General features: G+C 41.0%; 1 protein-coding gene across 2 annotated transcripts; it reads left to right on the forward strand.

Annotated features, from left to right (window-relative positions):
* Positions 1 to 315: 315 nt before the first annotated feature.
* sult2b1.L (sulfotransferase family 2B member 1 L homeolog) lies at positions 316 to 26838 on the forward strand. Of its 2 annotated transcripts, NM_001097677.1 has the most exon segments (7): positions 347 to 407; positions 9349 to 9520; positions 20148 to 20356; positions 20919 to 21045; positions 23441 to 23535; positions 24102 to 24282; positions 24974 to 26166. In NM_001097677.1, coding segments are annotated over 6 exon segments (867 nt in total). In that variant the 5' UTR covers positions 347 to 407; positions 9349 to 9369; the 3' UTR covers positions 25078 to 26166.
* The last annotated feature ends 316 nt before the right edge of the window (positions 26839 to 27154 follow it).

The following is a 27154-nucleotide window of genomic DNA, read 5'->3' on the forward strand; positions in this document are numbered from 1 at the left end:
ACTGGTTTTTACATTTAAATGTGGCTCACGAGTAAAAAAAGGTTGGGGACCCCTGGTTCAAAACATCCAATGCTGCATATCCAAAAATATGCAATATAATAAATAAATAATATAATATAATGTGCAATATAAGCATATATGTATACAGTATATATAACATTTCACATATATCCAGCAGAAACTGTATTCCAGGAAATTCTATAAACTGCAGCAATTTCACACACTCAAATGAGGAATGTCACGTGACTAAAGGGAGGGTTGTTGGGACTGCCCCTGTGCTTGGCCACTTGCACTAAATAAATGAGCTGTCCCTCCTCTGTGCCGGAGGAAACTCACAGGCTGGGACATCGATCCTGCTGAACTGGCTCATACAGTGTCCCTTCTGCATTGTGGAAATTAACTTTCAGGTAAGTTACATATTAGATAATCAGGATATTACACTATTGTGATTCTTTGTTATTCTTCTTGCTGGTTTATGGTTATAATGTATCGACATTGCCATCATAACAAACTTTGCAACAATTTTAGTAAAGTAACCTAAAAGAGCAGCATGGGGTGGGGGTAGGATGAGTAAAGTTCAGTTTTAAAAAAAAATTGCTGTTTCATTATTTTTTTTAACAAGAGCAACCCCTGATTAGACAATCAGTTAAACATTCTAATCTACAGTTGAATGGAAATGATTATTCCTATAACACATATAACTAGCTGAGCTCAGTAGCTGTACAATGTTGACTTTGATTCTTCCTGAGATCTATAGAGATTAACACTGGTCAGCTGAATCTGTTTTCCTCCAGGGAATCGCATAGTAAAGTTAGCTAAATTGGGTTGAAAATAGATCAAATTCCATGATGTTCAACCCCTCCAAATAAACCCCAGTGCATATATATATATATATATATATATATATACACACACCTTTACCCACCTATCTATAAATGCACATATACAAACAATAAATACCGATATCTACTAATTGTATATTAGCAGCCTTTGATATTATGCTTGTAAAAAAATTTGTCCAAGCCATTCTTATAGACATTAATAGAATCTGCCATCACAACATCACCCAGCTGGGCATTCCTCAACCCCGCTGTCCTCATTATGAAAAACCACCTATATTCCTTTAATTGAAAGTTCTGTTCCTCTAATCCGGGGTACATTCAAATGTAAAAATAGTTAGGGGGCAACACAACATGAAAAACTTTACTAAACTTCTCCGCAATGCCAATCTCTGTTTAATTAAAGCCTTAATCACCTATTTAATCTCCCACCTCAACTGGAATCTTTCCTTCTCAACTAAAACATACACTTATCTCATTTTGAAAAAACCCTCTCTTGATCCCTCAAATCTTGGTAACTTCTGACCTGTTTCTGCTGCCTTTTATCTCTAAACTACATGAGCACCTAGTCTATAAGTGCCTAATGCTAGTACTCTCTCTGACAATAACCTGCTGGACCCCCTACAATCTGGTTTTAGGCAACAACACTCCACTGAAACTGCTCTAACACAGCTAACTACTGATCTTTCAACATCTAAAGCCAACAACCACTTCTCACTATTAATACTTCTTGATCTCTCAGCTACATTTGATATTGTGGATCACCCTCTCCTCCTCCAATCCCTCCATTCACTAGGCCTTCATGACATGGCCTGTCCTGGTTCTCTTCTTACCTCACAAATTGTCCCTTCGGTATGGAGTATCATCTTCTCCCCTACCTTTCTGTTGGGGTTCCTAAGGACTCTGTCCTGGGTCCCTTGTTATTTTCTCTCTATACTGCTCTCCCTCAGCAAACTAATCTACTTGTATGGTTTCCAATACCACCTCTATTCTGACAATACTCTGACCTATCGCTCCTTTCTTGTTCTCTACCCAGAGCTCTTAACTCGGGTCTCCTCCTGCCTGTCCGCTATCTCTACTTTGATGTCACAATGCTACCTTAAATTACACCTCTCTAAAATGGAAATGGTTCTCTTTCCCCCAACTTCCACCCATAACATCCCAGAAGGATCTATCATAGTTAACAATTCCACAATCACCCTGTCTCCCCAGGCCCGGTGCTTTGGGGTTATCCTAGATTTTGCCCTGTCCTTTACTCTTCACATCCAGTTACTTCATGTAAATCATGTCACTTTCATCAAAGGAACAAAATACAATCATTTATCATCAAAAATGCCACCAAAATTCTTATTTACTCCATCATCCTATCACGTCTACATTACTGTAACTCTCTTTTAATTGGCGTTCCCCTCCAAAGACTGTCACCTGTTCAGTCCATAATGAACACTGCCACCAGGCTTATACACATCAGTAACCGCTCCTCCTCTGGCAATCCCTGCACTGGCTTTTACTACCTTCCAGAATAAAATTCAAACTAACGACCCTGACATTCAAGACAGTACAGTACTTTATTTGCTTTAGTAGCCACACACTAAGGAGATTATTTATTAAAGGTCGAGTTGTGTTCTCTCAAAAAAAGTTTTGCAGGGGTAGTTTCTCACACCATGACGTCACTTCCGCAGTCTTCCTTGGACCCTCACCCCTAAGCTCCCTCACTGGATTACCTATGGAAATTTGTGCCAGAGGGGTTTTTAAAAAAAAAAAAAAAAAAAAAATAGGTGCCTATATATAAATACAACCCTGCCTGTGATTATGGTCCAGATACAAGCATGCAGTTGATTTTGGTGTTCATTGCCAGTGCAAGTGGAAAGTGGCCTACAGTAGGAACAGGCACTGTGAACATACAGTACTTGCAGTGCACTACAGACCAGTTGTAGCAATGTTTTTATGTTGTAATAAATTAGTGGGAAAATGTAAGGTAACCAATCAGTAAGCTTGATAAAGGGCTGGAAAAGCTCGAAATGTCGCTTAGCTTGAGGCACGAATAAAGCTACATTCACCATAATCGGAGTGCTGCTGAAATAATTTCTTGTAACCAATCAGTTTGCTTTCACACAGGTCACCAGAGGATACTACTTGCTGATCGTTGAGTTAATAATTGAATATATCACAACTGGACAGAGTTCTTTACAAGGTGTTTATTTAAACAGGGGTACAGTTAGACGGTGAGAATAAATACTAGTGCTAGACATTTCAATAAGTCCCTGTCCTGAAGAGTTTACAATCTATTAGCAAGGGTAGAGAGAAACAAAAAATTTGGAGGGGTACAAGCGCAAAGGGTACAAGTACATCTACCTTCATTCTAAATCCCACTTTGTGTTATAAAGTAGACAGTATTGCAGTACAGGTATGGGACCTGTTATTCAGAATGCTTGGGACCTGGGGTTTTCTGGATAAGGGATCTTTCTGTAAATTAGATCACCATACCTACTAAAAACCATTTACCAATGAATAAACCCACTAAGATTGATTTGCCTCTAGTAAGAATTAGTTAACTTTTAGTTGGATCAAGTACAAGGTAATTTTTTATTACTACAGAGAAAAAGGAAATTCTTTTTAAAAATTTGAATTACTTGATTATAATGGAGATTATAGGAGTTGGCCTTCCCATAATTCAGAGATTTCTGGATAACAGGTTTCAGCTCTACCAGTAGGTCAGTATGTTTCCTGCAAAAAATATATATATAATCCCAAATCTGGTACTTTGAGTACATTGTAATTGTTACTGAATAAACCATTCAGTTGTGACTTTGCCCTTTGTAAAATGCTGCTTTACTGGCTTTTATTACGGCCGTATCAATTCTGCCTCCAAATTCTTTTTAAATGTCTCCGTATCACTTGAAGGAAATTAAATAGGGAAGGTCTTGGCTTCTATAATAAATTCTTGCACAACGTTCATATTATCCTTGACAGTTTGTCGATGACAAGGTCCATGTGTTTCCACTATACAGAATGATTTCATCAGCGGAGGGACTGGACTTTACCTTTGGAACTGAGCAGGCTCTGAGGATTGTTGTACGTCTAACACCACTTGTATGGTTAGCTTTCAATGTGGTGGGGAGAGAGGCAAGTAGGTGAGCCTGGGCTCCTTTCGGAGGAAAAAAAAGTTGCAGGCATCAGATGTCGCAGTGCTGTATATGTGCATTAGGAGTACATACAGTATTTATTTATTCCATACTGTTCCCAGTGTTATATAGCAACAGTTTTCACATATTTTTGACTAAAAAGTGAATACCACAGGCCAAATATCACAGAGATGCACTGTACACAAGAGAAACTTATTTCAGGCATGATTAACAGAGCCTATGGCACTTGATGGGCAACACAATTGACACTGAGGTCTCTTCTTCTTGTGATGTATTTGCACACACTTCATTGTGCAAGATAAGGTCTTGTGCCACACTCATGTAACCAGTGCTGTATTTAGGTCCGATGCTGCCCTAGGTCGTGAGCGATGTCCGAGGAACACTGCAGAAGTGACATCACGCTCCTGATGTGCTGATGTCACTTCCGCTGAACACGGTGCGTGACGCCACTTTTTGACTATTGATTTAATTAAAAAATAATCTATAGTTTCTGTTATTTCTGGCACTAAACAAGAAAATGAAGCCAGTTTCACTTCCCTTCACTTCTGGTCCAAAAGAACATAACAGGAGCTGATAAAAGAATGACCAGTCCACTGAAGAGCCCTCTGATAATAAGATGCTAATTTATAGAGGTAGATAGGGAACTCTGAACCAATTGCCCTGTTTATAGGTGAAGAGGGAGGTGAATTCAGTGAACATAGCCCAACTTTTAAATTAGTGCAAATCAAGATTAAAATATGGATGTTTTTATAGTTAAAATAATAGGCAGGTGTTTTCAGGGCTGGATTAAAGGCAAGGCCCAGGCCTAGGGATGCCGCATCCCAATTTTTTGATAGCACTGGGAATGTGCTGCTGTTTAAATTGCCTGTGCACCTAATTCCCAGTGCTCCAGAGGGAGCCTGCACATACGCTCGTGAGAGGAGGGGGGGGGGGCAGGGGACCCTCTGGCCTATGGTGCAGTCCAAATAGAAATCCAGGCCTTGTTATTTTTAGGTTATACTGTCCCTTTAACAAGCCTCAAGGGACAGAAAAATTATCATATATTTATCATCATATTATCTTGCCCCAAAACATCTGGTGTCACCATGTAAGTTCATGCAGGGATCATTACGTACTGAACATTTATAGGTATTGCTTGTCAGACTATAAAAGTTACACTAGGTAATTTCATACTTTAATGTTTAACAGACGTTTCTTGCTGTTTGTATCTGGTTCAAACAGCTTCAATCTCTAAGCGGCTCTGTTTTGTTGATGTGGAAATCTAAAACTAACACTGTTTTTTGGAGAAAATAACTTTAGGAGGCAGAACAGGTAGAGGCATTACAATTCTTCTGCTTTTGTTAGAACTAATGGCAACAATGTAACACACATGTGGGCTGATTACATGGAATTCAAATCTACTTTTTCAGTTAAAAGCCTGCTTTCAACAACAGGTGATCAAATGATACACCACTCTTCTTTCTTGGAAAGATCTTTTCCAAAAAAGATTGTAATTACGTCTATGGCCACCTTTACAGGTATTTCCGCCTGATGCAGTTTAACAGCGGGGCACCATACAGCTCCAGCTGAGGGGGTTCCAGATAATAAAGAAGTTACATGCTGAATTCTATAAACAGGCAGTTTTGGCAGTGCTGCTTGTTTGTATTGGCTGGATCCAAGGCCATTGGCAATTTTTCATTGGCTCTTGGCCCTCTGTGTTGACGTTCTTCATTTTATCAGGGCAGTTGAAAGCAGTTTGTGCAGTGTTGGCTTTGGAGAAGACCCAGGCAAGAGAAAGCAAGTTGCCAATGTGTTACAACAGGAGGGAACGTACGCTAAGTTTTTGATATTGTGCCTAAACAACCTGTTTCTCTATTATATGCCTTATATATTAAGCAAAATGCTAACCACCAACCACAGTGGGGTGTATTAACCTTGCCAGTTGCCCGGTATTACAGGTGTGCAATGGTGATGGGGAAGGGTAAGTGGGGAGCAAAATGGAAGGTAATAACAGAAGGACAGAATTTCCATCCAGGAAGGGAAGTGCAAAGGGGGGAAACATGACTCAATAACGTGAAATTAAATGAGCACTTCACCTTCATAAGGTAACTGTTTTCAAATAGTATGCCACTTTGAATGACTTTTTTTCCAGTAGCTTTGTCATTTTTATTCCATGGGGTCTAAATGTGTTTTAAGAACAAATGAGTGTTGGTTTCCCAGTAGCAGCTCCCAGTTTACATTAAAGGGATTTGTTCACCTTTCAATTAACTTTTATTATAGAGAGTGATATTCTGAGACAATTTGCAATTGGTTTTCATTTTTTATTATTTGTGGGGTTTGAGTTATTTGGCTTTTTATCCAGCAGCTCTCCAGTTTGAAAGTTCAGCAGTCTGGTTTGTAGGGTCCAAATAACCCTAGAAACCATGCATTGATTTGAATTAGAGACTGAATATGAATAGCAGAGGCAGAACAAGCAAAAAGGCAACATTGGTGTGGTACCCTGGCATAGGTATCTGCCTAGCATCCAGTTTGCCCAGATGCTGCTCAATAAATATGCTCAACATTCTTCAATCGATAACAAAGGTTGAAACAATATTAGCAGTGCACCAACATCTTGGGACCCAGGTTATCAACAGAGACATGTGGTACAAAGTGCATACTCTTTGGAAGGAGCTTTGTATATAAGAATCATGGGAGTTTAATCAGAATCATGTGTCAAAATGTGGACAGTGACCTAAATGTTAGGGGATAAGTATGGAGGATTATTGCATCTTTTCATCTTTTCATATGTGAAAACTGGATTCAGCACACATCAACGTTCCTCTTGTTCTACTCTCTAATGCCAATCCTGCTAGGAATTATAATTTGCTCTTTGAATCCATCTTTTTTCCCACTACAGGCAACACCAAGCGTTAATTAGTCCCTTAAATGTTTAATCTACTGAAATATCTGCAGTTGCTGTGCAAGAAATAATGGTGGAGTGGAGTGAGGCACCAGGTGCAGTTTAGAATATTGAATTAAACTACATATAAACTGGGTATCCACACATTATCCTGTGTCGGATTGCAGTTCTTTCATTAAGGGTTTCCCATGAGGGTACAGTTTATGCTCCCTTTATTTTAAATATAGCAAAATGTCACAATCTGTGCAAGAGATGGGGCGGTTGCTATACAGTTTTCCAAAATATGTGTGCTCTAAACCATCTTATGACTATTACAATAAACTTTAGCTTTTGGGATTTATAAACAAATAGACATCTATATAAACAAGGACACTGCCCTCTTACATTATCTCTCCACACTAACACAATCAATCACAAACTCTGGGCCAAATGCAGGCCCATTGAGAGAGGACTGCATCAATGTGATCCCCACCCAGACAAACCTGCCTGATAAATATCTGGCCTATTCTCATGCAGATATATATAGGGAAGGCAGTCAGTGAGGGCCCATCCATGGGCAGATAAGCTTTCAATTTGGTCTGAAGGGGCCAAATCAGCAGCTCAAATGGGGTTGTAAACCTAACCATAATGCCTTCCTAAATAGGGTTGCCATCTTTTTGTCGGCTCAACTCCAGGCAGGGGGGCAGTGCCGCTGACGTTGGGGGAGGGGGACAGGTGACATCAATGGCTGTGCTAATTATAGGGGCGTGACTGATGACATGGCGATCAGCGATTAATTCTTGGCATTAACTTCAATTTCAAGTCCAGATTTCCTAATTTAAAAATCCGGACAGGCAGATTTCAATTTTCACCCGGACAGCCCTGTTTTTGGAAACCACCTATCGGATAGGTGAAACCCCTAGTGTCCTCTAGTTTTCTATAGAAGTTGCTGAAAAATGTAATTATTGATGCAAGAAAGTGCACTTATAAGAATTATGCTGGTCAAACACTTCATTAAAAATGCTAAATAACTGACCAATGAGTGATGATTCCCAGCACTATGCCAGGCATCATATACAGATAATATAGAGATAATTATGTCATGCGTTTCTTAAAGAGGTACAGTAATTTACCTTTCAGTAAACTTTTTTTATGTTATGGAATGGAATGACTGATTCTAACAAACGTTTCAATAGATCTTCATGATTTTATTAGTTTTTTATATTTTTATTATTTATTTGCCATCTGACTCTTCCCAGCTTTTAAATGGAGGTCATTGACCCCATCTAAAAAACAAACACTATGTAAAGCTACAAATGTATTTTTATTGCTTCTTTTTATTACTCATCTTTCTATTCAGGCCTCTCCTATTCATATTCCAGTCTCTTATTCAATGCAACGTATGGTTGCTAAAGTAATTTGGACCCTGACATCCAAATGACTGAAATTGCAAACTGTGGAGCTGCTAAAGTGTAATAACTCAAAAACCACAAATAATAAAAAAATGAAAACCAATTGCAAATTGTCTCTCATATCACTCCCTACATTATAATTTCGCTCAAAGGGGAAATAACCCCTTTAATTGTATTATGCTGGAGTCAAACATAGGGATAAAGGACAAACTTGTTCAGTGCTGGGAAACTGTGCTTAAATCTTTCATCTCCATCTGCAGGAATATGGTGCCAGATTTATACAGATCAGCCGCTGGCTATGGAGATTTGGGGAAAAACTTTGGAGGTTTTATTGTACAGTATTGCTTTAAGACTACAAACCTAGTGTTGCTGGACTACAGCTCCCTCATGCTTTAACCTTGATAATATGTTAACATTATTCTGGGATGTGTAGTCCATCAACAGATGAGTAAAATTTGGTTGAGCAGTGCTGTGCAGCTGGTTTTTACTACCCATTTAAATTAGCCAGTATATGGTCAGCTTATAAGGTTTTATGGAGAAGCATGTATATGTACAGAGTCAAAGCTCTGAGTCCCAAATGAAACATTTTCATGTCAAATGTTCTGACCGTTATGCTTAAGAATATTTCTTTTGCTCTTTTTTGAAACATTGTATGTTTAACATATTGTCAAATTCTTGTATTTTAATGAAAATCTCAATAAAAAGAATTTCAAAAAACAAAAAAAAAAAACAATACTGTAAATACAATATGTAGAAAATGAGGGTTCACTGGAGAGCAGATTTGTTCAATTTCTTGAAGTAGTTTTATTCACGGTGCATAGCACAACTTGTTTCGGACCTCTTGGGTCCTTCCTCTGCACCAGGAAGAACCCAAGAGGTCCAAAACATGTTGTGCTATGCACCGTGAATAAAACTAATTCAAGAAATTGAACAAATCTGCTCTCCAGTGAACCCTCATTTTCTTCATGATACATTTATTCTGGAAGTGGCAAAACCAGATCACTGTCTGATCGAGCAGCTAATGATTCAAATACTTTTCTATTTTGGACTGTAAATACTATATTTGTAAACAGACGCCTTTTACTGCACAGATTTTTGCTGACTATATAAAGATGGGCGATTTTCAAGTTTCCCGGGAATACTTGACCTTTGAAGGAATGAGAGTGCCTGCCAATGTCCACACAGTGGAGAGCTTAACTTATGCATGGAAAGAGTTTGTGACACGCGACGATGATGTTTTTAATGTAACTTTCCCTAAATCAGGTAACAATTTCTACTTCTGCTAAATAACAAATCTTTAATGGTTTGGGGTCAGGGGCATATTTAAATTAACCTGAGGGCCTATGCCTAGGACGGCAGGTTTTGGGGGGGCGCGGCCCTTGGGTGCCTATAAATTTATTTTTGAAATTAAAAAAAATACATCGCCCATAGGGGGATGAGGGGTATGGAGCCGGGCTGGTTGGTGGAAGTGATGTCATGCGCATGTATCGTGTGAGCGTGTCATGTAGGGGGCGTGTTTAGGTCCGGTGCCTAGGGCAGCATCAGACCTAAATACAGTCCTGGTTGGGGTGGCTTATTAAACAGTAATATGTAGGTATGTACATAAAAGTTTTCATTTATCCAGATGATAAGCAGTATATTTAATATAATAATACATAATAATATATATATTGTATTTCATTTTTGCTGGGGATGGGGGGAGAATATTCCTGACAGAATTAGCAGAGAGACAGCCCCTAAACCATCACAGTGTACACAATATGCACAGGTTTATTTCATATTTAATAGATTTTTATCAGACTCAAGATGTGGAGAGCCAAATTATAGAGCAATCGCTTAGCTGGAAAACCCCCAGGTCCCAAGCATTCTAGATAACAGATTCTATACCCGTACAGTTTTCCTGAGTTATTGCTGCACTGTCAGTTCGGGCACAACCTTGTATGCCTTTAAGTACAGAAAACCACTGAGGGGCAGATTTATCAAGGGTCGAATTTAGAAGTAAAAAAATACTTCGAAATTCAACCCTCGAATTAAAATATTCGAAGGATTTTCTACCGAATTTGGCCATCGAACGATCAAAGTAAAATCCATCAAACAATTTTACTTCGATGTGTGAAGACTTAGAAAATGGTTGTATAAGGTCCCCATAGGCTAACATAGCACTTCGGCAGGTTTAATTTGGCGAAGTATTGAAGTCGGAGTTTTTTTAAAGAGACAGTACTTCGATTATCGAATCGAAGTAAATTCGAAGTCGTAGTATCCTATTCGATGGTCAATGTATCCAAAAAATTACTTAGAATTTTGAATTTTTTTACTTTGAAAATTCCCTCGAATTCACTTCGACCCTTGATAAATCTGTCTCTAGGTGTATGTAGCCTTTGCCCTTTCAGGACTTGGTACCCTAGGTGTCACAAGGCTTTTTGGGAAGGGGTAACGTTATTTTTTTTTTTGTGTTTTTTTAATTATTTACACATCTGATTAAAAGAACAATTGCTGCTATGTAATCTGGTCCCAATGGTGTATTACATAATCTGAGAATGCATCTGACGTTAATCCTTAAAATGCGATTCTGTTTAGGGCTTTATTTTAGTACACGAAGTTCACATTACACTGAGCAAGCAGCCGTAAGTGCAGGTTAAAGGAGAAATAAAGCGCAACAATGAATTAGGCTAGAAATGCTGCATCTTATGTCTGAAGCTTCTGTACCAGCCCAAATCCCCCCCACTGGTCTATGGCAGTGAAATGTGTGCCTCCAAAAATGACCACAGTAGCTCTTTTTTTCGCCCGATTCACACGCTCTGGGCTGCTGTCAGTTACCTTAGGTAGGATTCACAGAACATACACAATACAAAATTCACAATAGAAGGCTGAATAGTAATTAAAGGGATTGTTTACCTTTGTCCAAATTACCCTAGCAACCATGCATTGATTTTTATAAAAGACTGGAGAATGAATAAGAGAGGGCCTGAATAGGAGAGGCCTGAATAGGAGAGGCCTGAATAGAAAGATGCGAAATAAAAAGCAGAATTAACGCTAAATTTGTAGCCTTACAATGCATTCATTTTTTAAATGGGGTCAGTGAAAATGAGGTCAGCCCACTGGTGTTTGTCTTGTGGTCTTAGGCTGCAGCCACATTGGCTTTACTAGACTAGTAGATTTCTGTGCTGAAATACATACTTACAGGAATTGTCACCAAAATGAATTATGTGTTCCTGTGCCTTGGCCCGACATAGCGGCTCTGGGTGCAGACACAGAAGAGCACAGATTCAAGTATAGGGGCTGAATCTTGGCATTCGTTTATCCACAGGTCAAGAATCAGCCCAGTGTGGCCATTAGGGATGTAGCGAACGTCGGAAAAAAAGTTCGCGAACATATTCGCGAACTTGCGCAAAAATGCGAGCGGTTCGCGAACGGTTCGCGAACCCCATAGACTTCAATGGGAAGGCGAACTTTAACATCTAGAAAAGACATTTCTGGCCAGAAAAATGATTTTAAAGTTGTTTAAAGGGTGCAACGACCTGGACAGTGGCATGCCAGAGGGGGATCAAGGGCAAAAATGTATCTGAAAAATCTGCCTGTGTGTGCTTGGAAGAGATAGTGTAGGGGGAGAGCTGTTAGTGATTTCAGGGACAGATGATAGTAAGCTTGCTGGCTAGTAATCTGCTTGATACTGCTCTGTATTGGAGGGACAGAAGTCTGCAGGGATTTGAGGGACATTTTAGCTTAGGTAGCTTTGCTGGCTAGTAATCTACTGTTCTCTTTAAACAACTGCCATACGTTGACCTTGTAGGCATTGTTTGCCCAGTTTTTTTGGACGCAGCCACTGAAGCACAGTTGCCAGAAAAAATATGCCATATAAATGCTGAAAATAGTAATTTTTCGCCATACGTTGACCTTGTAGACATTGTTTGCCCAGTTTTTTTGGACGCAGCCACTGAAGCACAGTTGCCAGAAAAATTATGCCATATAAATGCTGAAAATATAAATTTTTTTGGTTGCAGCCACTGAAGCACAGAGGCCAGAAAAATTATGCCATATAAATGCAGAAAATATGCATTTTTTTGGTCGCAGCCACTGAAGCACAGTTGCCAGAAAAATTATGCCATATAAATGCTGAAAATATAAATTTTTTTGGTTGCAGCCACTGAAGCACAGAGGCCAGAAAAATTATGCCATATAAATGCAGAAAATATGCATTTTTTTGGTCGCAGCCACTGAAGCACAGTTGCCAGAAAAAATATGCCATATAAATGCTGAAAATAGTCATTTTTTGCCATATACGTTGAGTCAACGTATGGCAAAAAATTACTATTTTCAGCATTTATATGGCATATTTTTTCTGGCCTCTGTGCTTCAGTGGCTGCGGCCAAAAAAACTGGGCAAACAATGCCTACAAGGTCAACGTCGTTGACCTTGTAGGCATTGTTTGCCCAGTTTTTTTGGCCGCAGCCACTGAAGCACAGAGGCCAGAAAAAATATGCCATATAAATGCTGAAAATAGTAATTTTTTTGGTCGCAGCCACTGAAGCACAGTTGCCAGAAAAATTATGCCATATAAATGCTGAAAATATAAATTTTTTTGGTTGCAGCCACTGAAGCACAGAGGCCAGAAAAATTATGCCATATAAATGCTGAAAATATAAATTTTTTTGGTTGCAGCCACTGAAGCACAGAGGCCAGAAAAATTATGCCATATAAATGCAGAAAATATGCATTTTTTTGGTCGCAGCCACTGAAGCACAGTTGCCAGAAAAATTATGCCATATAAATGCAGAAAATATGCATTTTTTGGACGCAGCCACTGAAGCACAGTTGCCAGAAAAAATATGCCATATAAATGCTGAAAATAGTCATTTTTTGCCATACGTTGACCTTGTAGACATTGTTTGCCCAGTTTTTTTGGTTGCAGCCACTGAAGCACAGAGGCCAGAAAAAATTAAACCAGTAGGGTTTGCACCCTAGTTTGTAACGGTGGCGGAGGGAGGAGGAGGACGCTAAAGGACAGCTGTGTGTGGAGTCATGAGGCTTGAAGAGAAGGACAGCTGCATAGAAGTCAGAACAAGTCTTCCGGCGTGCAGTAACCCTCCGAGATCCACCCCTCATTCATTTTAATAAAGGTCAGGTAATCGACACTTTTGTGACCTAGGCGAGTTCTCTTCTCAGTTACAATCCCTCCTGCTGCACTGAAGGTCCTTTCTGAGAGCACACTTGAGGCTGGGCAAGACAAGAGGTTCATGGCAAATTGTGACAGCTCTGGCCACAGATCAAGCCTGCGCACCCAGTAGTCCAGGGGTTCATCGCTCCTCAGAGTGTCGATATCTGCAGTTAATGCCAGGTAGTCCGCTACCTGCCGGTCGAGGCGTTCTTTGAGGGTGGATCCAGAAGGGTTGTGGCGCTGCCTTGGACAGAAAAACATTTGCATGTCTGACGTTACAGACTGGCCAAAGGGCTTTGTCCTTGCAGGTGTGCTCGTGGCAGGATTACTGGCACCTCTGCCCCTGGAATGTTGATGAGTTCCTGAAGTGACATCACCCTTAAAAGCATTGTACAACATGTTTTGCAGGCTGGTTTGTAAATGCCGCATCTTTTCGGACTTGTGGTATGTTGGTAACATTTCTGACACTTTATGCTTGTACCGAGGGTCTAGTAGCGTTGCGACCCAGTACAGGTCCTTCTCCTTAAGCCTCTTGATACGGGGGTCCTTCAACAGGCATGACAGCATGAAAGACCCCATTCTCACAAGGTTGGATGCAGAGCTATCGATCTCCGCTTCCTCATTATCAAGGACTGCATCATCCACGGTCTCCTCCCCCAGCCACGTACAAGACCAGGGGTCCCCAAAAGGTCACCACTAGCCCCCTGGGAAGCCTGCTCCTGTTGGTCCTCCTCCTCCTCCTCCACAAAGCCACCTTCCTCCTCTGACTCCACTTCTGGCACCTCTCCCTGCGTTGCAGCAGGTGCCTGGGTTCGTTCTGGTGATTCCGACCAGAAATCGTGCGCTTCCAGCTCCTCGTCACGCTGGTCTACAGCCTCATCTGTCACTCGTCGCACGGCACGCTCCAGGAAGAAAGCGAAGGGTATTAGGTCGCTGATGGTGCCTTCGGTGCGACTGACCATATTTGTCACCTCTTCAAAAGGTCGCATGAGCCTGCAGGCATCGCGCATAAGCACCCAGTAACGGGGGAAAAAAATCCCCAGCTGTGCAGATCCAGTCCTACCACCCAGTTCAAAAAGGTACTCGTTGACGGCCCTTTGTTGTTGCAGCAGACGTTCCAACATAAGGAGCGTTGAATTCCAGCGAGTCTGGCTGTCAGAAATCAAACGCCTGACTGGCATGTTGTAGCGCTGCTGAATGTCAGCAAGGCGTGCCATGGCTGTGTAGGAACGTCTGAAATGGGCCGACACCTTTCTGGACTGGGTGAGAACGTCCTGGAATCCTGGGTACTTGGAGACAAAACGTTGGACTATTAAATTTAACACATGTGCCATGCAGGGCACATGTGTTAAATTGCCTAGTCTCAACGCTGCCAACAGATTGCTTCCATTGTCACACACCACTTTTCCGATCTGCAGTTGGTGTGGGGTCAGCCACCGATCGGCCTGTGACTGCAGAGATGACAGGAGTACAGATCCGGTATGGTTTTTGCTTTCCAGGCACGTCATCCCCAAGACAGCGTGACAACGGCGTACCTGGCACGTCGAATAGCCTAGGGGGAGCTGGGGTGCACAGGTGTGGAGGAGGAGAAGGAGGACCCAGCAGCAGAGTAAGAAGAAGAAGAAGACGAGGTAGAGAGCGATGGAGGAGTAGAGGTGGTGGCAGAACCGCGTGCAATCCGTGGCGGTGACACCAACTCCACTGTTGTTGTTGAGCTACCCATTCCCTGCTTCCCAGCCATTACCAAGTTCACCCAGTGGGCAGTGTAGGTGACATACCTGCCCTGACCATGCTTGGAGGACCATGCGTCAGTAGTCATATGGACCTTTGGCCCAACACTAAGTGACAGAGATGCGGTAACTTGGCTCTGCACATGTTGGTACAGGTGTGGTATTCCCTTTTTAGAAAAAAAATTGCGGCTGGGTACCTTCCACTGCGGTGTCCCAATTGCTACAAATTTGCGGAAGGCCTCAGAGTCCACCAGCTGGTATGGTAAAAGCTGGCGGGCTAAGAGTGCAGACAAGCCAGCTGTCAGACGCCGGGCAAGGGGGTGACAGTCAGACATTGGCTTCTTACGCTCAAACATGGCCTTCACAGAAACTTGGCTGGTGGCAGATGACTGGGAATGGGAACAGGTGGTCAAGGTGGAAGGCGGAGTGGAGGGTGGTTCAGACGGGTCAAGGAGAGCAGAGGTAGAGCAGTAAGATGCTGGACCAGAAGGAGTGTGGCTTTTAGTTTGCCTGTTGCCTTTGAGGTGTTGCTCCCAAAGTGCTTTGTGCTTGCCGCTCATGTGCCTTCGCATAGAAGTTGTACCTATGTGGCTGTTGGGCTTACCAAGGCTCAGTTTCTGACTGCACTCATTGCAAATTACAATGCTTTTGTCAGAGGCACACACATTAAAAAAATCCCACACTGCTGACTTTTTGGAAGTGTGCGATCTGGCGGTAACAGTAGAAGTTGGCGGAGTTGGCGGTATTGGCGGCAATGGCGGGTGCGTTGGCCGGCTGAACACAGGTGCCGATACATGTTGTTGCCCTGCTGATCCCTGCGGGCTGTCCTCCCTGCTTCTTCTAAGTCTTATTCTCCTACTGCCTCTCTGACTCTCCGTCTCTCCATCTGAACTACCCTCCTCTTGCTCTCTTCTACTAGGCACCCACAAAACATCAATCTCCTCATCATCATTCTCCTCAGATGCATCAATTTCTTCTGACACATCACAGAAGGAAGCAGCAGCGGGGACCTCCTCCTCATCACTCATTATGTCCATCTCTATCGTGTTCTCTGCAGAATTAAATCTGGTGTAAGGTCCTCATCTCCTTCATCTTCTTCTGGCAATAATGGTTGCGCATTACTCAGTTCAAGAAACTCATTGGAAAATAACTCCTCTGACCCCAGTGAAGAAGGGCACCGGTGGTGGAGGAAGTGTTACGTGGGGTGGCCATAGCAGTGGAGGATGAGGAGGATGTTGTGGTAAAGTTAGAAACGGTAGAGGATGGGGTGTGCTGTGTAAGCCAGTCAACTACCTCTTCAGCATTTTGGGAGTTCAGGGTCATTGGCTTTTTAAAACTGGGAAATTTGCTAGGGCCACAGGATTGCATAGCAGCACGGCCCCTAGCACGGCCTCTGCGTGGCGGCCTGCCTTTGCCTGGCATTATTTTTAAAAAAACAACAACAACAACAAAAACTCAGTTGGTTTTTCTGGAAACGATAATACACACAGCTAGATGGCGGGTTGAAGAAAACACTGTGCAAATAATGCCTACAAAGTCAACGTATACACTACTACAGCGGTGGATACGGATTACGTAAAATATATGAATGCTGCTTGAAAAAAGTAACTCAAGTGGTTTTTCTAGAGACGATAATATTATCAATATTTAGACAAAATGTGAACAAGGTCACACAGCTCGATGGCGGGTTGAAGAAAACAGTGTGCAAATAATGCCTACAAGGTCAACGTATACACTACTACAGCGGTGGATACGGATTACGTAAAATATATGAATGCTGCTTGAAAAAAAAGTAACTCAAGTGGTTTTTCTAGAGACGATAATATTATCAATATTTAGACAAAATGTGAACAAGCTCACACAGCTCGATGGCGGGTTGAAGAAAACAGTGTGCAAATAATGCCTACAAGGTCAACGTATACACTACTACAGCGGTGGATACGGATTACGTAAAATATATGAATGCTGCTTGAAAAAAAGTAACTCAAGTGGTTTTTCTAGAGACGATAATATTATCAATATTTAGACAAAATGTGAACAAGCTCACACAGCTCGATGGCGGGTTGAAGAAAACACTGTGCAAATAATGCCTACAAGGTCAACGTATACACTACTACAGCGGTGGATACGGATTACGTAAAATATATGAATGCTGCTTGAAAAAAAGTAACTCAAGTGGTTTTTCTAGAGACGATAATATTATCAATATTTAGACAAAATGTGAACAAGGTCACACAGCTCGATGGCGGGTTGAAGAAAACACTGTGCAAATAATGCCTACAAGGTCAACGTATACACTACTACAGCGGTGGATACGGATTACGTAAAATATATGAATGCTGCTTGAAAAAAAGTAACTCAAGTGGTTTTTCTAGAGACGATAATATTATCAATATTTAGACAAAATGTGAACAAGCTCACACAGCTCGATGGCGGGTTGAAGAAAACAGTGTGCAAATAATGCCTACAAGGTCAACGTATACACTACTACAGCGGTGGATACGGATTACGTAAAATATATGAATGCTGCTTGAAAAAAGTAACTCAAGTGGTTTTTCTAGAGACGATAATATTATCAATATTTAGACAAAATGTGAACAAGCTCACACAGCTCGATGGCGGGTTGAAGAAAACAGTGTGCAAATAATGCCTACAAGGTCAACGTATACACTACTACAGCGGTGGATACGGATTACGTAAAATATATGAATGCTGCTTGAAAAAAAGTAACTCAAGTGGTTTTTCTAGAGACGATAATATTATCAATATTTAGACAAAATGTGAACAAGCTCACACAGCTCGATGGCGGGTTGAAGAAAACACTGTGCAAATAATGCCTACAAGGCCAACGTATACACTACTACAGCGGTGGATACGGATTACGTAAAATATATGAATGCTGCTTGAAAAAAGTGACTCCGGTGTTTTTTCTGGAGACGGTAATATTATGGATATTTAGACAGAATGGGAACAAGGTCACACAGCTCGATGGCGGGTTGAAGAAAACAGTGTGCAAATAATGCCTACAAGGCCAACGTATACACTACTACAGCGGTGGATACGGATTACGTAAAATATATGAATGCTGCTTGAAAAAAGTGACTCCGGTTTTTTTTCTGGAGACGGTAATATTATGGATATTTAGACAGAATGGGAACAAGGTCACACAGCTCGATGGCGGGTTGAAGAAAACAGTGTGCAAATAATGCCTACAAGGCCAACGTATACACTACTACAGCGGTGGATACGGATTACGTAAAATATATGAATGCTGCTTGAAAAAAGTGACTCCGGTGTTTTTTCTGGAGACGGTAATATTATGGATATTTAGACAGAATGGGAACAAGGTCACACAGCTCGATGGCGGGTTGAAGAAAACAGTGTGCAAATAATGCCTACAAGGCCAACGTATACACTACTACAGCGGTGGATACGGATTACGTAAAATATATTATGGCTGCTTGAAAAAAGTGACTCCGGTGTTTTTTCTGGAGACGGTAATATTATGGATATTTAGACAGAATGTGAACAAGGTCACACAGCTCGATGGCGGGTTGAAGAAAACAGTGTGCAAATAATGCCTACAGGGCAAATAATGCCTAAAAGGTCAACTTATACACTACTACAGCGGTAGTAAAATAAAAAAAAGTAAAATAAAAAAAAAATGAATATTAAAAAAAAAAATTAAAGTTGGTGCTGCTGAACTACTAGGAGCAGCAGATTAGCACACCAGTCCCACTCCCCAACACTGCTAGACTAATAGCACTGGGCTCTTATAGTAGTAGTAGTAGTAGTAGTAGTAAAACAACAAAAAATAAATAAAAGCAGTCCTTACAAGGACTACTGTTATTGCAGCAGTCAGCAGATGAGATCAGAAGCAGGACAGCTGCCCACTGCAGCTACATACAGAGCACTGCAGTAGAAGGTAGATTACTAGCCAGCAAAGCTACCTAAGCTTAAATGTCCCTCAAACCCCTGCAGACTTCTGTCCCTCCAATAACAGAGCAGTATCAAAACGATTACTAGCCAGCAAACTTTCAACTGTCCCTGAAATCACTAACAGGCAGCAGCTCTCTCCCTACACTATCTCTTCAGCACACACAGGCAGAGTGAAAAAACGCTGCAGGGCTTCGGTTTTTATAGGGAAGGGGAGTGGTCCAGGGGAGAGCTTCCTGATTGGCTGCCATGTACCTGCTGGTCTGGGGTGAGAGGGCAAAAAAAAGCGCCAACAATGGCGAACCCAAAATGGCGAACGTCGCGCGACGTTCGCGAACTTCCGGCGAGCGCGAACACCCGATGTTCGCGCGAACAAGTTCGCCGGCGAACAGTTCGCGACATCTCTAGTGGCCATAGCCTTAAATGGAAAGTAAAAGCTGCTAAAGCATACGGCTAGAAAACTGCTTTATACTTATTTCAGCCTAGTGCTTCATAAATAGGTTTATAAATAAGATGCTGCACTTGTTTGGAGACATTTCCATTTCAACTTTCTCCGCAAACGTTTTGTCATGAGTCACATGTAAATTCTCGTAAAACATATTCTGTATATGTAAAAATATGCATATATTTCAGGAAAATGTATAATATTTGAGAGCATATAATCAAATTCTTCTAGGAAAACCTTCACATTTAATAGGAACACATGCATTATGTAGATGTCGTGTAGCCCACAGGCCCGGATTTCTGATTCGGGTGCCCTTAGGCCAGAGGGTCCTGCGACTGCTCCTCGCAACCGCCCCCACTCCACAAATACACGTATGTCCAGGTTTCCATTGGGGTATTGGAGATTAGCCATGCAGGAGATTTAAAGAGCTGTCAAATCTCATGTTCATCCCCAGTGCTTCTGCAAAAATGAGAATGCAGCTGGGCAGAATGCCACCCCTATAATCTTGCCACCCTAGACCTGGGCCTTTGTGGCTTGCCCACATATCCAGGCCTGGTAGCCCAGAATGATTTTATTATTGGTTTATAGAATATTGATTAATAATTGCATGCAAAAAAATTTCAGGCACAACTTGGATGCAGGAAATCCTAACGCTCATCTATAGCAACGGAGACCCCACATCAGTAAAGACAGAGTATAGTTGGGATCGTGTTCCCTGGATAGAACAGTATACTGGCCGAAGCAAACTGGAGAACAGGCCGTCCCCCCGGCTCATCACAACACATCTCCCTTTTAATTTATTTCCGCAATCTTTCTTCAAGACAAATGCCAAGGTGAGTGGGAATATGGGAGCTTTGTTGACCATACAACAGCCATTACATAGGACTTGGTTGAATATTTTTACAGTCTGGCCAAACACACTTTGGGCACTACTATATTATGTAAGGCAACAGATTGTAGCCCATAATTATTTCCAATAAAAGAACCCATTGTAATGCCTTACTTCTATCCATCTATACATTTCAACGATTGTATCCCTTGGTGCATGTAGGATTGTAAAATGGCCCCATGATTATTTTTTTCTCTGATTAAATATTGAATTATTGGTGTCCATGATCCCCCATAGGTCCCAGGGCTGGTTTATTTGGCCAGTTTAAGACACACAAGACATTTCTGAAATGGTCTTCCCAAAGAGACATTAGGGATAATACAGGAGACATTTAACACAGTATTGTATACTGTAGCTATGGGATAGGCTAGGCTTGCTTATGTTTACTAACAACATCATCGAGTCATATTGTGTATTTTCTGTGTTAAATGACCACATAATAGGCTATACCGTTTTCTCATTTGTTCGTTTGTGTGTTTTAGAATTAATTCAACCTCTGGTTTCAGATTATCTACACCATACGAAATCCAAAAGATGTCTGCGTGTCTATGTATTTCTTTTCCCTGATTGCGCAGTTCTTGGAATACAGGGAAGATTTCCAAGAATTTGTCTCCTTGTTTCTAAGTAAAGACAGTAAGTAATCCTAAAGGTATAAATCACAAAACAAAGTGCACTCAAGATTGTACAGCACTGCAAGTACTTGTAGCTCTTACAAACACTTGTGTATCATTTGGACCTCGGCAGTATGTCTGTATTACCTACATAACCCTTTTCTTACAATTGGACCACACTCTTTTAAAAAGCAATTAACTATTTGCAGTCCAGGGCCATGAATTCTCTTTGCAGGAAACTGGGAACTAGGATTTACAGCACAGTGGGTCCACCTAGTGGGCACTCGGGAGCCTAACTCAGGGGGTTTCCACTAGGAAAATAAAATACAACAGTTGCAGTAAGCCAAGTGGAATTTTATATAAAGCATAAGGGAAAAATGGGTTAACAAGTACAATGCAATAATATTCCTATACTGGGGAAACATGGGTCTTTTTAGCATAGTATCTTTCCATGCCTGGTGGACAATACAGTTCATATCACACAAAATGTCCCTTTCCCCCAGAGCTCTTATTCGCCAGGTAACAATACCTGCCCCATTGTACCTCCCTTTTAGGACATAGGCTGTAGCTCCCACGTGGCAGGCTCACAAGAAACACCTGTCCTCACACCGGGGACACAAAAGTGTTGCAACAGGCATCCAACAGCTGAACTGGATGCAGGGAAACCTCGCCCTCTAGGCTGAAGCTGAACGCTATCCAAGCTGAGCACAAAACACAGTCTCACTTAGTAGCGTAGCTTCTTCACATTACACGCTGCTAGTGATGGGTGAATTTATTCGCCAGGTGTGATTTTATGGTGAATTTCTACATTTTGCAGCCGGCGAATAAATTCATGAAAATGCTGGGAAAATTTTCACCGGCGTCAAAATTATTAAAAAATATTTTCGTGAATTTTTCGCTGTTTCGCAGGAAATTTGCGAATTTTCCGCCTAAGCGAAACTAGCAAGAAGAAATTAGCCTATCACTGCACACTGCCCTTTCACTCTCCCAGATCTGGCTCTGGCTGGCTGAGGGTTAACTTTTTGTCAACCCGCACATCACCACTTTGCTTAACTTTATAGCATAAAAGTAATCAAGCTCTTTTTGAAGAATCTAGCAATATTCACTGATTCTAAGTTTTTAAATAAAAAAGTTTTCAACTTTTATAACTTCTGCTATAGAAGATTGCTCAAAGCCAGTGTTGTCAGATCTCGAGAAATTCCCTGTAGCTGATGATCCTCAGGTGACTGATCCTTGACATGCAAGTGATGGCCACCTTTCCCTCGGCATTGACAAAGATCAGAGTCTCTGATAAAATCCAGCATCTCTCAATATTACATTATCTCCCTTATTCATTAATATACACATGGGGGCTTTCATAGGAGGAACATAGGTTCATTATAAGCAACTTATTATTATTACTTATTAAGAATGAAACCTTTTTTGTCTGTATTTATAATTAAACACATCGTTCTATTGTATATATTGGTATGAGCAGACCAACCAGGCATATGGCAATTCAAGTTTTGTTCTCATATTTTATGCTGCCAGCTGGCGCATGATTTAGGCATTACCCAAAATACACACAGCTAAACTCACTACCAGATTAAAATGCATGACAGATCATTTGGAATTTATACCTCCCACAGCTTTATTCCAACAAGTTCCACAGCATCAACATTAGATACAAAGCTATGGCGTTATTTAATTATATAAAATTAGAGTGACATAGCAAATGTAATACAACAGCTCTTTTCAGTCTGCGCTCCTCTAACTGTAATTACCTGTAGCTGCACTCCCCTAGTTTAGAGGATACTACCACCCGATTCCAAATCTCCACTATAATTTTCCAGGATTCACCAGCACTTTAGCTGGCCGTACACAGGCAAATTAAAGATACCAGTTCGATCAGAGAGATTTGGCACAGAATGTAGGTGTTCATATTGGGCAAAGCTACCAAATGAGCAGATGTTTATGTGTATGGCAAGATTTACACATGGCATCATTCCCATCAGTCTGCCCAAACAAATTACCTAACTAGCCAAAACAACAATATTCCTCCTTCCTTCCATAGAGAAGGTGGTGGGGACCTTTTTTTATGCTCAACAACCTAAACAGGGTGGACAGCTAACTTTTCTTCACCTAGCTATTTATACCCATCTCCACCCCCCATCAGATTTTGCCCTGCCCCAACATACAAGCTAGCCTTACTGTTGAGCCTTGGTGATGGAAGTTCCCTCCTCCAAGCCTGCTGTCATTTGTGCCTCACATTTCTAGAAGGATGAAGATACTCAGCTGTGCATGTGTGGGGCCTCACCACTCTGAAGACTGTACTGTTTAGGGTTTTTAGTATTTTGTGTTGCATTTAGACATCTGAAAAGCAGTTTGTTGTACTCCTGTGGCCTGCAAAACAACATAGGTTTCTTTTTATTTTCCAGTGTCCTATGCTGGTTGGTTTGATCATGTAAAAGGGTGGTTGTCATTTAAGGACAACCCAAATTTTCTTCTTCTGACATATGAGGATATGGCAAAGGTAAGTAATATGTCTTTCATGTTGTATACCGTATCTATGAGTCATCTTCTGCACCTGAAAAATATACAACTATGCACAACCTTATCTAAAAATCTTCAGGGCCAAATGCTTTCCAAATAAGAGGTACAAGAGCTACCCTGGTTTAACCTCTGCTTCCTTTGTTTGGTGGTCAGAAGGGGGGAAAAAAATGAAGTCCCTCAAGTCTGGCAATACCCTCACAAATTCTCCCATATTTGGGAGTGGGTTGTGTTCTTCTAAACATCTTGGTTTTTCAGAAGTCCAGTGATGAATGTGTATTTCCTTTCCTGATCTTGTTGGAACTATGATCTAATTACTATTACAGTAATGTAGCCCTAAGTCTGCCTGTATTTTACATAGGATGTGGGCAGAGTTTATTTTTGTTTGTGATCTCCCCATAAAAAAAACACTGTATATACATTCATTTTTATGCTATAATAAACCTTAAATTAAAAAGAGTGTAATGTATAAAGGCATTGCCAATATGAATTTAGCTTGTTCTTGTTTACTTATTAACCAAATGAACCAACTCATGTTTCATACTGTAGGATCTGAAAAGCAATGTGATTAAGATCTGTCAGTTTCTTGGAAAGGAGCTGGACGATGCCGCAATAAATTCAGTTGTGGAAAATTCCTCTTTCAAAGCAATGAAGGACAATGAAATGTCCAACTACAGTGCAGTGCCTGACTATATATTCAGCAAAGCAAAAGGGGCATTTCACAGAAAAGGTACAAGAAAATTTCCTTTTTACAACGTTGTTGGCACTTGGCTTCAAACAGGATCTCCAAGGCCCCCCCCCACAGAACCTGATATTAAGGGCCCTCTCTCACAACAATTCGATTTATAGATAGTGCTAAATAGGTGTCATAAAGACCTATGGTCAGTGTCGGACTTGGATGGCGTGGCACTGGGAAAAAAGCCTGGCGGTCCCTGCTCCAGTGCCCTGATCTAGGCCCACTCCTTTGTCCGAACCAGGCTTGCCTAGACCATCCCCCCCAGATCGTAGGAGGAAAGCAAGGTGCGGATGGGGCACGCAGGTGGGGGTCAGGTCCGCTCCGGTGGGCACCAGACCTCCCAGTCTGACCATTCCTATGGTGGAAGTAAGAATGGGCTGATGAAGTCCATGTCCGTGGCTGTGACCCACCAGAAGATCCTCTGTTACTCTAGCGTAGCATGTTAGTTTGATCCTGTTATGGTAGGACCACAGAGTCAAGTGTGGGAATAGTAATTTAGAACTGGCTGTAAGTAATACACATGTGAAGACAATTTTCATAAGGACAAAGATTGCTAGGGGTGCTGTTGTTTTTCTTATTTATGGGGTTATATGGCAGCTATGCATGTGAATGAGAATCAAGGAACTTATTTTTTATTGTTACTGTTTTTGTGTTTTATTTTTTTCCTTCTGGACTTATTTTCTAGGTATCAGTGGAGACTGGAAGAACTATTTTACTCCTGAACGAGAAAGAGAATTCGATAAGATTTACCAAGACCTCATGACAGATGTCAACCTCCAGTTTGCATAGGATGAATCATACAAGAATTACTTCAGCAAGTTCTTTAATCAGCACGCTCCATAAATTCAGCTTTAGCTTTAATTTGGTGCAAGTCATACAATGCCCACTTCACACTGTTCTCTTGAATCGTTAATACTCACAGACAGCACCATCCACAGGATTCTTTTAAAATGCCTCTTCTGGAACCTGGGCTCTGACCTGAAAATTGAGTAAAGTTTCAGACTGCCTTGAGTCTAAAACGTTGCTGAATTTTCGAGCCCATGCCCATGTTGCAATAAAGGCGTTTTAAAAGAATCCTGTGGCTGGTGCTGTCTGTGAGTATATTCATACAAGAATTACATCAGTATATTTCAATATTCTGAATAGTGTACAGGTATGGGACCTATTATCCAGAATGCTCAGGACCTGGGGTTTTCCGGATAACGGATCTTTCCGTAATTTGGGTCTTCATGCCTTAAGTCTACTTGAAATTCATTTAAACATGAAATAAACCCAATAGGCTGGTTTTGCTTCCAATAAGGATTAATTATATCTTAGTTGGGATCAAGTACAAGCTACTGTTTTATTATAACAGAGAAAAAGCAAATCATTTTTAAAAATTTGGATTATTTGGATAAAATGGAGTCTATGGGAGATAGCCATTCCGTAATTTGGAGCTTTCTGGATATCGGGTTTCCTGATAAGGGATCCTATACCTGTAATATGTGCATGTTTCTATTATTTTTCATACCTTTTTCTACTAGGAACAATGTAATATAATAAATTATGGATATAAACTGAATATTGACTTTAGTGTGTGTGGGAATGCAGTAGGGACCTTAGACTGTAAGCTCCCGTGGGGCAGGGACTCATGTGAATGATAAACAATCTATGTACAGCATTGTTTAACATGTTGACTTTATATAAATAAAGTATAGTAATAGATGAATCGTTTATATGATGGAATGCAGAGATATATGACAAGTATTGTTGGAAGTTATATGTGTTTTTATGTAACTTTATTTTCCATTAGAGAATCTAGGGCTCATTTATGATGAGCCACAGTTTATCCACACTTCAAGTTGCTCTTTGAATTAAAAAGGAGTCCAAAAGCAGGAATTATTACAAGAGTTTAATTGCTCCTTGCATCCTCTGGCGGCGCTCCCTTTCACCTCCTGAATGGTGCTCAAGTTGGTGACTTGATGTCCTATCTACGTCCTTCTGGAAAGTGCTGCATATAGAAACCAGCACAATACTCTGCACTGCATGTTGCAAAACTAAAGGGTTATACCACTGGGCATATGCAGAGAATATCATAGGGGCAAGGTATGAAGTGATAAATGATGTGCTTTGCCCCACAAAATAAATATAACCCTATTTTCAGTTGCTTTGCTCCACAAACTTTGCAGCTTTATTATTACCCTCTACACGTAGCATCATAAGGTAATAAAGTCCCTATCTCTATCTTTAGAGTGCTATTAGGAAAAACCCAGGAAGACGCAGGAAAATTCTTCTACCCTTGCATACAAGTGTGCAATACAAGCCTACTATTTTCCACTTATCATTATTGATATATCACTGCAATAAACTTTATGAGCGAAGAAAGATTGCACAAAAGATGTGTATAGTTCAAATTTACTGAGACGTCAAGGAAAATATATATCTGTTCTGTTAGGATCTATTACCTGTATCTGTTCTGTTTCTACAGAATCATGTGGCTTAATGAACCGGTCTCATGGTTTGCTGTTTATGTGCATGGAATTCCCTTATTAAAATCCATCTTTACCTCCACCATTCTTCTAGCTCTTTTCCAATTCTTATTCATCTCTAATGACATCACATTTATGTTCAACCATTTTAGCCTGAGAGTAGTGAATAAAAGATTTGCAGATTCAGGTTGGGGCATGGCTATGGAATAGCTGTAACCTTTAAAGGAGAACTAAATCCTAAAATGAATACGGCTTAAAAGGCCATATTTTATATAGTGAACTTATTGCATCAGTCTAAAGTTTCAGCTTCTCAACAGCATCAATGATCCAGGAATTTGTCACAGGGGGTCACCATCTTGGAAAGTGTCTGCGACACTCACATGCTCAGTGGGCTCTGA

Source organism: Xenopus laevis, chromosome 7L (assembly GCF_017654675.1).
Source record: "Xenopus laevis strain J_2021 chromosome 7L, Xenopus_laevis_v10.1, whole genome shotgun sequence".
In the NCBI taxonomy this organism is placed as follows: Eukaryota; Metazoa; Chordata; class Amphibia; order Anura; family Pipidae; genus Xenopus; species Xenopus laevis.